This window comes from Trematomus bernacchii, unplaced genomic scaffold (genome assembly GCF_902827165.1).
Source record: "Trematomus bernacchii unplaced genomic scaffold, fTreBer1.1, whole genome shotgun sequence".
Lineage (NCBI taxonomy): Eukaryota > Metazoa > Chordata > Actinopteri > Perciformes > Nototheniidae > Trematomus > Trematomus bernacchii.
The window spans coordinates 1,687,108-1,698,245 of NW_022987686.1; the positions used below are offsets into that span (position 1 = coordinate 1,687,108).

The following is an 11,138-nucleotide window of genomic DNA, read 5'->3' on the forward strand; positions in this document are numbered from 1 at the left end:
TCAAAAATAAAAAAAAGGGGGAAAACTGAAAATGGAGTAAAAAAGGTAACAATCCAGCTGTGTTCTGAGAGAATACAGCCCTCAAGAAGGAGTATTGCTGACATTATTAAAATAATTATCAATAATTAGACTGCCATAGACAATACATTAAACAAAAGGGTTATTTTTTCCTGAAAATGCAAATCAGCTGACTTCATTGCATATTAACTTCATGTTCTACTGTTGGTAAAACTGCCAAATTCTATAAAGATTCAATTGATAAAAGCCCACATTCGGGTCTCTAAAAATATATGATTTGCAAAATGTACTCTTAATATAATGTGACCCCAAATAAATAAAGAATAAAACTATTTTAAAAAGCCCACATTTGAATATCCCATCATCCCACCTACACCTTCTTTTTTTTTCCAGCAATGCAAATGTAAGAAAATAGTTACTGGGAGAAAGGAAAGCAAAAACAGCAGTGAGATAACACTAGCTGGAGGATAGTGGAAGACAGGCAGGTATAAGATAATGGACATTTATATATGAGGATAAAGGGAGTGAAAAAAGCTGAGGCAAAATATGGGAGGTGATATAAAAACGTCCAATTTCACACTTAGGTCAATGAATTGATGCAGAGGAATGTTCATATTAGCTCCTGGCCAGATGTTCCTACTCAAGCCGAGCCTATAAAACTCACAAAAAAAACCTCACAAAGCCATGTTTGTGCTGCATTCACCCTTCATCTACCGTTCTCTCTTATCCTATTTAGTTTTTGTTCTCTCTTCCTTGAGAAGACAAGGCCCCCTTGTCACAGACAGAGGGGCAGGGCAGGGCTTGACATGGCTAAGGGGGGGTGCAGTCGGCCCCTGGCATGATCCCCTCTGGGATAAAATAACTGCAAACCAAACCCTTATGTGAGCTGTCTACAACACTCCGGCACATTGTTGCTAAGGTTAGTAGATGTGACACTGCGGGCGGAAGAGGTTGCCTCAACAAATGCCATGATGAAAGGGAAAAAGTTGGACATGTCTGGTCTAGTGGTAACAATACCCCCTACATCAGCTAATCTAAACCTTTCTCTTCCCTTTCAATATTACAAGTGAATGGCACTCCAAACCAAAACAGATCAATACCGCTAACTTGACACACATTAGCACCATAAAGGCAACAAGACTACTGAGACTAGCCCTGTCAGAAAGCATTATGGTAGAAAGAACACTAAGAGGAAGAAACAGAAGACATTTAAGAGTGTTGGAGGGTGGGTGGGGGGGGGGGGGGGGGGGGAGGAGAGGAAAGAACATGGAGATGTGTCTTCTTACCTGTTTGTTGTACTTGTTGATAGTTTGACTGCTGTATTCAGAGCAGTGGTCAGATCCAAGGGAAATGTTATCTCCAGTGCCAACAAAGGTGTTGGCAGGGGGCAGGTCCTGAACTGCCTGGTGCTTTTTTCCAGCTGTCGGTGACTGCGGGTGAAGCTGGACAGTAGGGAGGGGTGAACTTGACTTGTAGTGCCGGGCCAGATCTGGGCTCCCCGGCCCTCCGTTGACCGATCGGTAGCGGCCCATGCCAGGGCTGTCCGACAGCTTCTCGTTGACGCCATCGTAGCGCTGCCCGTTGGGTTTGGAGGCCTCTACGGTGACAATACTGCTGTAAAGTGGCTGTTTGGACTTCAGTTTTTTCTTATCTTTCTTGGGCTTCTTAGCCTTATCGTGCTGCTGTGGCGTAAAGAAGTCTTCATGATCCTTTTTTCCAGCCTCGTAGCCATTCTTATTCTTAGGGCGGCAGTAACGGGCCATGACGACGACTAGAATAATGAGGATTACCGTCATGATGCCCGAAACTACTCCGATTACAATGCTCAGCCGCTGTTTGCTCAGATCATAGTTGGGGTCACCGGCAATGTTGGTGTTCAGAGATGTGCTTAGGCTCCTAGCCACCTGGGCCTCCACAACTGTGGAATTCGAAAGAGTCTCATTGACAAACACATGGACCAGCGTGGTGGTGCTCTGTGAAGGCTGGCCCTTGTCGTTCACCTGGACAACAAGTCTGTGGAGGCCATAGTGCTTCTGCTCCAACTTCCCCACCAGTGAAATGACACCAGTGCCCCCATCAATCTCAAACAGCCTGAAGGGGTTTCCCCCAATGATGCTGTAGCTCAAGTCTGCGTTAACGGCGGTGTCTGTGTCAGTGGCTATGACTGTTCTGACTACTGTTCTGATGTTACTGGAGGGAGGAAGAAGGGTGTAGGAGCTGTTTAATGGGAAAGTCACTGTTGGTGCATTGTCATTTTCATCCATGATAGAGAGTGAAACTGTGGCGGTGGCAGATCTGGGAGGGTCTCCACCATCTACAGCTTTGACTCGGAATGTGTATGTAGTTTTCTGCTCTCTGTCAAAGGACAAGGTAGAGAAAATAGTCCCAGTGTCATTTTCAATAGAAAAGTTTTCCTCCTCTTCCTCAATGAAAAGACGCATCTCTGCATTTTGGCCTTTATCTGCGTCGATGACTGTGACCATGCCAACTGGGCTGTTTGGCTCAAGGTTTTCTTTGACGTAGAAGGTGAACACATCCTGCATGAACTTTGGCTCATTGTCATTCTTGTCTGCCACAAGGACGACCACTGTTGCAGAGCCCTGTAGAGTGTTTATGCCCTTATCTTTGGCTATCACTTTGAATTCGTAGCGCTCTGTTTGCTCTCTATCCAGAATGGTGTTTACTCGGATGTCTCCACTGTCTGCATCGATGGAGAAAATCCCATTTACAGATGAGTCTAGGGAATAGGCTATTTCAGCATTCTTCCCACTATCTGCGTCAATGGCTTTCACTGTTGTCACCCTCTCTCCGGGGGCATTGTTTTCCAGAAAGGACACCTCTACTACGTTCTGGCTGAAGATAGGAGGGTTGTCGTTAGTGTCGCCAACTTTGACGATAACAGAGTTATTACTTGCAAGACTGGGGCTTCCGGAGTCCACAGCCACTATGACCACATTGTATTCCTGTGTGGCCTCATAGTCCAGCGTTGCAGAAGTGTGGAGGAAATATTTCTTTTTATTCTGATCTCCCTCCATCTCGCTGGCTGGTTTGAGCTGAAAGGGAACATCCCCCACCACTGTGCAGGTGACAATGCCATTTTCTCCCTGGTCGCGGTCTGACACCTGAACTAAGGCAATGGGTGTGTCCACCACCACATCCTCCGCCACGTTAGCAATGCCATCTTTTAAGAATATGCGTCCAATTTTCCTTATCTCTATAGCAGGAACGTTGTCATTCTCATCCTTGATGTTCAACACCACAGTGGCCTTGTCCATTTTCGGTGGCTGACCTCGGTCACGGGCCATTACTGTGAACCTCAGTTGGCTCACTTCTTCACGGTCAATGCGGTGCAACACACTCAGCCACCCTGTGCTCTCATCCAACCTCAGCAGCCTCCTCACTGACTCTGTGGCTGCCCCAAACACATACTCTATTTGACCATTAACCCCCACGTCTGCATCAGCCGCTTTGAGCTGCAGTATGGGGGCGCCAGGGGAGCTGTTTTCTGGTAAGTCAGCTTCATACACACTCTTCTCAAAGCGAGGGCTGTTGTCATTCACATCAGTGATCATCACCCTAAGAATGGCTTGGGAGGAGCGAGGGGGGTCTCCTCCATCCCTAACTCGCAGCGTAAGCTCATAGGAGTCTCTCTGTTCCCTATCAAGGGCCCCTTTAATGATAAGTTGAGGCTGCTTCTCTCCATCACTAGTATCAGCAACTTGCAGTTCAAAGACGCTGCTCCTGCTTGCGGCTTCTTCAAATCTCCTCTTCCCGTTGAATGAATCCCCAGAAGAGCCCAAACGCCTTGAGTTTTCCCCATTGTCCTGTATAAGCTCATATCGCTCTATTCCATTTCTCCCAAAATCTCTGTCTGTAGCTGTGGGCAGCAGATAAAGGGTTCCAATGGGTCTGTTTTCCTCCACAGACAGTGTCAGGACAGGGGAAGGGAAAGAGGGGGTGTTATCATTTATATCTAATATGATGACTTTTCCCTCAAAGAGGTCAACCCAGCTCTGGGCTGGCCCAATCACTGACACTTCGAAGTCTATAAAACACTCATTTTCGTCAAATATCATTTGGCACTGCTGTAATTTGTCACGGTCTATGCGCCTCTCGTTGGTGGTGAGCTCACCTGTAATGTTGTCTATTTTGAAAAAATCGGAGCCTGATTCTAGCGTAAATGTCACCTCACCGGACCCGGCAACAATGCCCAGGTCGCCTGCCACGTTCCCTACTCTGACATCGGCAGGTCCCTCCTCAGCCAAACGGTACCGGAGCACTTGCTTGGCAGCCGGCTGATGCACAAACTGCAGGATGAGCATGCAATAGTACACATAGTCCACTGCACCAGTAGTCCTCATTGTTCCCCCTTGAAATAGTGTCCACTTAGATGAGAAAAAATAAATGTCCAGGAAAATTAATCACGAGCGGAGAGTCCGAATATTGAAGAAAAAAAAATCGTTTTCATAAAGAGCAAAACCCTCTGCTGCGGGATGCGTGAGACTTCATCCTCCGGACGACTTCTTACATCGCTCCTGCTGCAGTGCAAAGCAGCAAGTGCACGTCTGCTTTTTCCTCCTCCAGCACTGAATGTTAGTTGCTCTGTCCTTATTTTAGTAAAAAAAAAGACAGGCAAAACTCAACAGAGAGCCTCCGTGTGCTCCCACAGATATCTGAATTGCTTGCGCGTAAAAGCAAAAATGTTATAGTCCGATCATCATTTCACCAGAAAGTCCATACGCCGCCGTTTTACTCACAGTCTGTCGTTCAATCTGCTTTTTTTTTGGGTGAGGCTGCAATATTCCGATATGTCCACATATGTCAGAGGATCATTTAAATGCCCGCGCAGTTTCCAAACTCGTCTCACGGCGAGTGTTGGAGACCTGTCAACTCTCCGATCTGGAGGATTGTGAATATGAAATTACTTCTCCGATTGCTGCTCTCTTCCTCCAAGTCACTTCCAGCCAGACAGCAGGCAGTACAGTTCTCTCTCTTTTTTTGGAACTCCACAATGCAAAGATTGCACTCAGAAGAAAAATCTAAAGGATTAAAACAGTGTATATCCGTCGCTGTTTGTCTTTTAAAGGATGAATTCATCAGTGTGTTCCAGCCTGTTCCCTCACCTGCAGACGCGCCGCATGTGTTGGCAGCCCCTATCTGCAGCACTGTGAGAGGGATTCACAAATGATATTGCAGTCTCTCTCTCCCTCTCCCTCAACCTATCTCTCTCTCTTTCACTCTCCACCTCCCTCCGGTTGCTTCTCCCCCCAGAAGTGCGCACGTAAACAGGGTCGGACTTGGTCTTGATCGCCGGGTCCAGACACCGGCAGACAATATTTGACAGGAATTGGACATAGAGAGGAAATGCCTAAATAATAATAATAAATGGTCGTTTTACGGTATTTCCTCGGAACGTGGCACGGCACTTTGTGAGCACAGTTTCGCTGTATATGTGGGCAATATGGGAAGATATCCCACCAAAACATAAAAGTTATAAGAATGTATCGCATGTTTAACGACCATGAGTAGTGGGGAAGTGTGTGCTTCTGCCAAGAGAGATTTATTGCGTGACAAGAAATGCAACTTTTACGCACTGGTATGTTAGAACAAGTTTTTATTTTCATGATTTTATACGATTCAGTTCCAAATCCCTGCCCCGCAGAGGACACACAGACGCTGCGGGACATGCGAGACGGGACGGGGCAGTGTGTGTGTGTGTGTGCACTGCTGTGGTTTCCCTGTGGTTTAGTAATATGAATGCGTGTGGTCGCCAGTGGCTGTGCTCCCCGGCTCAGCGTGCTCCGTGTCTCTCACCCTCATGCTGCTCAGTCCACTCCAGGAAAGTGAGACAGTGGATATTAATTAATTTGCGTAAAGAGGAATAAAGTCAGTAAATCCCCTCCCGCGTTAGCACTATAGACGATCTTTCTCGGCCACTGCGCAACTCCATGTGTAAGATTAGTGTGCGCGGTGTGTGTCCTACTTCAGCTGCATTTTAATACTTGTCTTGGGTACAGTGTTGAGCGAACACTCATGTGACGCTGCCGGTCACTCTGGACACATTTCGGGATGAATTTGTTTATGTATCCACAGCACGTATACGCATTTGCTGCTTAAAAAAGGAAGGAACTTGTGCTTTAATCCGCGTCTGTGAGGGTCTCCTATAACTTGGATTTGGGGATGCTCTCCTCTTTTATTACAGAGGCAGTGCGTCGCTGTGTGATGTTATACAGTGGATGAGTGAGTGAGGGGCAGAGTGGGAGAAAGGGGAGGGGGCCGGTCTCAGCAGCTGCAGCTCTCTCAGACGGCTGTCTGAATTCCAGCAGTGGCTTTATCCTTGCTTACTAGCGCCCTCTATCGTCACATTATAACAAAACCCCTCAAAAGGCTATAAAAGAAATCCTGTAAAATCATTTGTGCTGTACTTGTATTGTGGAAGTGTTGTTTGCGTCTTTTAGTTGATTCGTTTTGCTCTTTGTAGTATAAAGAAAAGTAAAGAAACATAGCCAACACAATTATGGGTTAGTAGAACCAAGGTTGCATATGAAAGGGATCCTTTTTTTCTCAAAGTATGTGAGTGTAGCGAGGCAGTTTTTGTGAGAAATGTAGAATAGAATATATATACACACATATACATAGTGGTCTATATATAGTTGTCTAACATCCCTCAGAATTATAAATATGAGTATTATGTGTGATGCATGTTATTTGATTCAACCAACCTTATAATGGACTATGATTCATGAGCAATAACATGGAAATAATCCATAAAAAACAGCAAGTGTAAAGAGCTGGTACAATATAACACTTTCCCACTATAACATACTTGAAAGCATTTTTGTATATATATGTTTAAACCCATTATCAACAGAAATGTGCTCAACTATGACTCTGTAATTGTCCATGCTGTCAACAAATGTATTTAACACAGTGACATTTATGGTCTTCCTCTTTGGAGAATTTAAATCGACCCTCAAGGCACTTCAAAACATCCAAAGACTCACATTCAACACATGATTCTTTTCTTGACAGCCTGGAATGCAGCAGCCAGTGTTTATTCAAATAAGAATCACAGGAAATACAAACTCTGTGTCCCAAGGCCTTTGGAATAGCCACATACAGTGTGGAGCTGAGCTTAGGGTATTCTGAAAAGGTGTTTACTATCAGAACCACGAAGATGAAGGGCACAAAATCATCACTGGAAATGATTATCATAGCTGTGTGTGGCATTGATCTTGCTCTTGAGTGGATGAGTGCACTAAAATGATGCTAGGGAAAGCACTCGACATTGTTACCAAATAACCTCATCTGCAAAAAAAATAGGTTTTTGGAGAACGAGATGTTCAAAAACACTGACTCATACACCCACGCAATGACCGATAGCATGGAATTAAAACAATCCTGACAAGAGATGATGCATTATTCACTTTTTGTATTGCCCCAAAATGTAATTTTTGTATATTTTCTTATAGACAGTCTATCAATCCTTATATAGTTAATATTTCCGGTTCTCCAGTCTTTCAGCAATGCATCACACATTGTCTACAATTATCACACACTCTCCAACGGTGAAAACTGTTGCAATTCAATGTTTTTAGTAAGTGCATTTTCTCATACAAAAACAGTATTCATAGACTAATAGACTGATTTGATATTAATTATGCACGTGTTTTTACACTATTTTAATTATGTCGGATACTGTTTATGATGTGATCCTATTACTATTTTAACTCTTTAATATTCACCTTAATTATTATAGCATCGATTAGTAAGTTGTAAACTTAATCTCATTGTATTTGTACAACGACATTAAATACATGTTGCACATTTCAAAGCATAGCAAAGACTCTCCTGTGGATATAGATGTAACGTAAGTGTGAACGAGACGTTAAGAAAAAGATGGATTATGAAGTGTGTACCATGTTTACCTGGCAGAGAACATTCTTCACACCGAAGAAGGAGACTTTGACAACATCATATGTGTTATTCACGCATACAAGGAGAATACAGTTGTTTTCCTAAAAGCTTCAAAACAATGAGTAATGGCAGTTAAATGTGGCCTGGGGAGTTTTCTTGTGAACAAAATAAAGGTGTTTACTATCCAAGAGTAGCGTGAAATCTGACACAAAAACAAAACGTGGGCCCATTCATAAAAACATTGCTGTATAGCGCTGCTAGAGGTTAAACACTCCAGGATACCTTTAATAAAGTGCATACACCTTACTCACCTGTCAATAAGACTGAATTCAGTCGATGAACTTTGTTGAAAAAGGCAAAACACTTTATATTTTCTTCGAAGCAACCACCATCTTAGTCACATTTACAAAAGAGACCCATTTCTGAATACAGTGCCTTGTAATGCGTAATTCTAGGTGTAACTCTGTGGTGAGCAATCTACCTCCTATAGCTTGGCCACCATCATTACGACTCTGCATGGCATCTCGATGCTGGCACTGATGAAGGAGTGGTGGTTGGATGGTGACATCAGGAGCTTTGAACTGCAGGTGTAGCCAAGTGGATTAATATGGATGGTGATTAGTGATAGTAATATTAGCGTAACTTGATTGGTTTGTTCCAATCAGGACGTAGTTGCCTCTTTAGAATTAATGGTTAAGAGACAAGAGGATAAATAGCTTTGTTCTTCTTCTTTGTAGGATGCTGTTCTTGAAATGTGAATGCAGGTGATGTGGCCACCATTGAGCTCTCTTACATGTCTTCTGTCGCTTTGAAAAAAATCACATTCCAACTGTGTGATTGCAAAGGGTTTCTTTGAGACAGGAAAATCCCGCTAATTGGCATTCAGCTTTGATGGCGGTACCGCAATGTTGGAATTTTCCTTCAGGTATTTTTTTATCTCTTTTTCTGAGGGGGTTTCAGATCAGACGACGAACATTGAGTTTGACAGTGAAATACCGCGTTCAAGAAGTTCCACAATAAAAATAGATGTTTTGCATATTGTCTAGAAGCAAACAAGAAATTATCGATTCATAAAAGCTGAACATGATACCCATCCTTTATTATCTACTTCATAAATCCCGAGGGGAAATTTAAATGTTCATGTACATTATATTATACAGATAGGCCTGAAATACACACATGCACACATGCACAAATACGACCTATACACGTGCATTGGTGGAGGTGTCAGAGTCAAGAGGCTGCCAATGGTTTAACGCCATGGAGCAGCTGATATAACACAAGATGGGGTTGATTTCCATAGAAATCTCATCTGAAAGGAAATGCAGCGAAGACTTTCCAATGAAGCAAAACGAGAATCCGTCTTGTTTGATGTGTTTACAGCTTTGAAAGTGTGAAAGTTAGTTTTTGGAAATGTGCGAAAAGTATAACTGTAATATCACATCCGTGGGAAGCCGTCAATCTCAATCAATTTTTTTTTCTCCATCCTTAATTTAGTTTTTATTTGCAGCACAACAGTTTGGAAAGAAACTTTTGTACGTGCGTGAATTGTCGTCTAATGCTGGATAATTCTGTCATTTAATCCCTTAAAGGAGCCCAATTAAGATCATTTTCAGGTTCATATTTGTATTTTGTGCCTTTACTGTGACATGTTTACATGCTTAAATGTCCATAAAAACCGATATTTTTCTCACACTATCTGTGATCCACTACCTCTTTTCACCCTCTGTCTGAAACCAGGGCCCAGTGTGCTCTGATTGGTTAGCTGGCCGGCTCTGTTGTGAATTGTCAAACGCTTAGATATGTCCCACCCCTTTGCCTATCAGATACAATGTGTTGGAACGCTAACCAATAGATGCACACGTGTTACAAAGTGATGTCAGTATGTTATGGAAGTAAACAAAGGAGTCCAATGGAGGCGTTTGAAGCAGGGTGATAACAAAGTAGATTTTGCTAAACGGATATATTGGTGTGGGTTTTTTCACTGTTGCTAAGGTATGTGAAACTAGGGGCGTATTCAGTCAATTCAATATAACATTGCACTCTGTACCACTAGTAAGGCTTGATTTAAAAAGAAATGGAAGATCAAGAAAAAGTAACACTTGTGTCTTTATAGAACATAACAATATATTGTTAATTCCCATTAACACCAATTCAGGGCTTTGTCGAGTTCATCTGCAAGTATTTTCTAATTGGACTATAATTAACACTTCACCCTCGCAGCTATTTGCAGGTGAAGCTATTCCTGTGTTCATGAGCACGGACTGGAGGCGGACAGATGTGTTTCTAAACGCTTTGGACAAATCCTCTTGGTGAACTACAGTCTCCTTTATCACAGCTGTGAATGTAAAGCAACCACACACACTCTTATCAACATTCTGCCAACAACTCCCGATGCAGGAGGAATCAGCCTAACCCTTAACATAGCACCGATGTACGTGTATGTCTTTATCTTCCTTCCTCCGTACGCATCTTTGCATGTGTGGGTGCAGTCATTGATTCACACTTCCGATGCATATGTGTAGGTCTTTCTGTGTGTATGTGACAGTCACTGTCCCTAGTTGAGCTTGTGTGTAGCCCATCACTGTGTATTCTCTGACTGCAAGCCCTCAGGAGAGATATACAACCATCCGTCAACAATGTGTAAAAAGTCAGCCAATGGCGGCCAGCCAAGGCCACTCTCAGGCGACTCTTTGTAGTGCTGCCCTCGCTGTAATATGTCACGGCATTCCTCCACTTTGAACGGCAAGAGAGAAAACATCAACAAGAAGTGACTCAACAGCGCAGAGAAGAAGCGTCCAGTGCTGTGGAGTAGCTCGGCAAGCCTTTTTTCTCTCCAACTCCCTCTGGCGAATTGCTATTTTGGGACTCCCGACGCCTTGTTCTGCCTTCTCTCCCCCCCCCCTTGGGCTTTGCAAGTACTGTTGAAGAGATCACAATACACAATAGAATTGGTTCACAAAGTTTCAATACCGCCCAGATCATTCAGGTAGTCACAGGGGGTAAAATGGATACTGCCATGCTTTGAATTTGAAAAGGAAGTAGTGTGTCTTGTTCTCGTTCAGTTGAGAAAAGTGAAATCCAGTGGGATTATTGCTGAGTTCATGAGTCATATTGACCTTGATTTTACGCCATGAGTGATACGGATAGTCGCTTAGCACTGAAGACTGTCTTATTACAAAAGAAAACTGGGCCCTGCAGCT

At 43.5% G+C, this 11,138-nt stretch overlaps 1 protein-coding gene across 5 annotated transcripts in view; it reads right to left on the reverse strand.

Moving 5' to 3' along the window:
- The window catches only part of pcdh7b (protocadherin 7b), a 101,012-nt gene extending 95,853 nt beyond the window's left edge, over nt 1–5,159 (reverse strand). For all 5 annotated transcript variants that reach the window (XM_034136931.1, XM_034136930.1, XM_034136929.1 and 2 more), the window contains exon 1: nt 1,305–5,159. In XM_034136931.1, the coding sequence (XP_033992822.1) occupies nt 1,305–4,379 (3,075 nt within the window). In that variant the 5' untranslated portion in view covers nt 4,380–5,159. The remainder of the gene's footprint in view (nt 1–1,304) is intronic.
- Nucleotides 5,160–11,138: the final 5,979 nt, after the last annotated feature.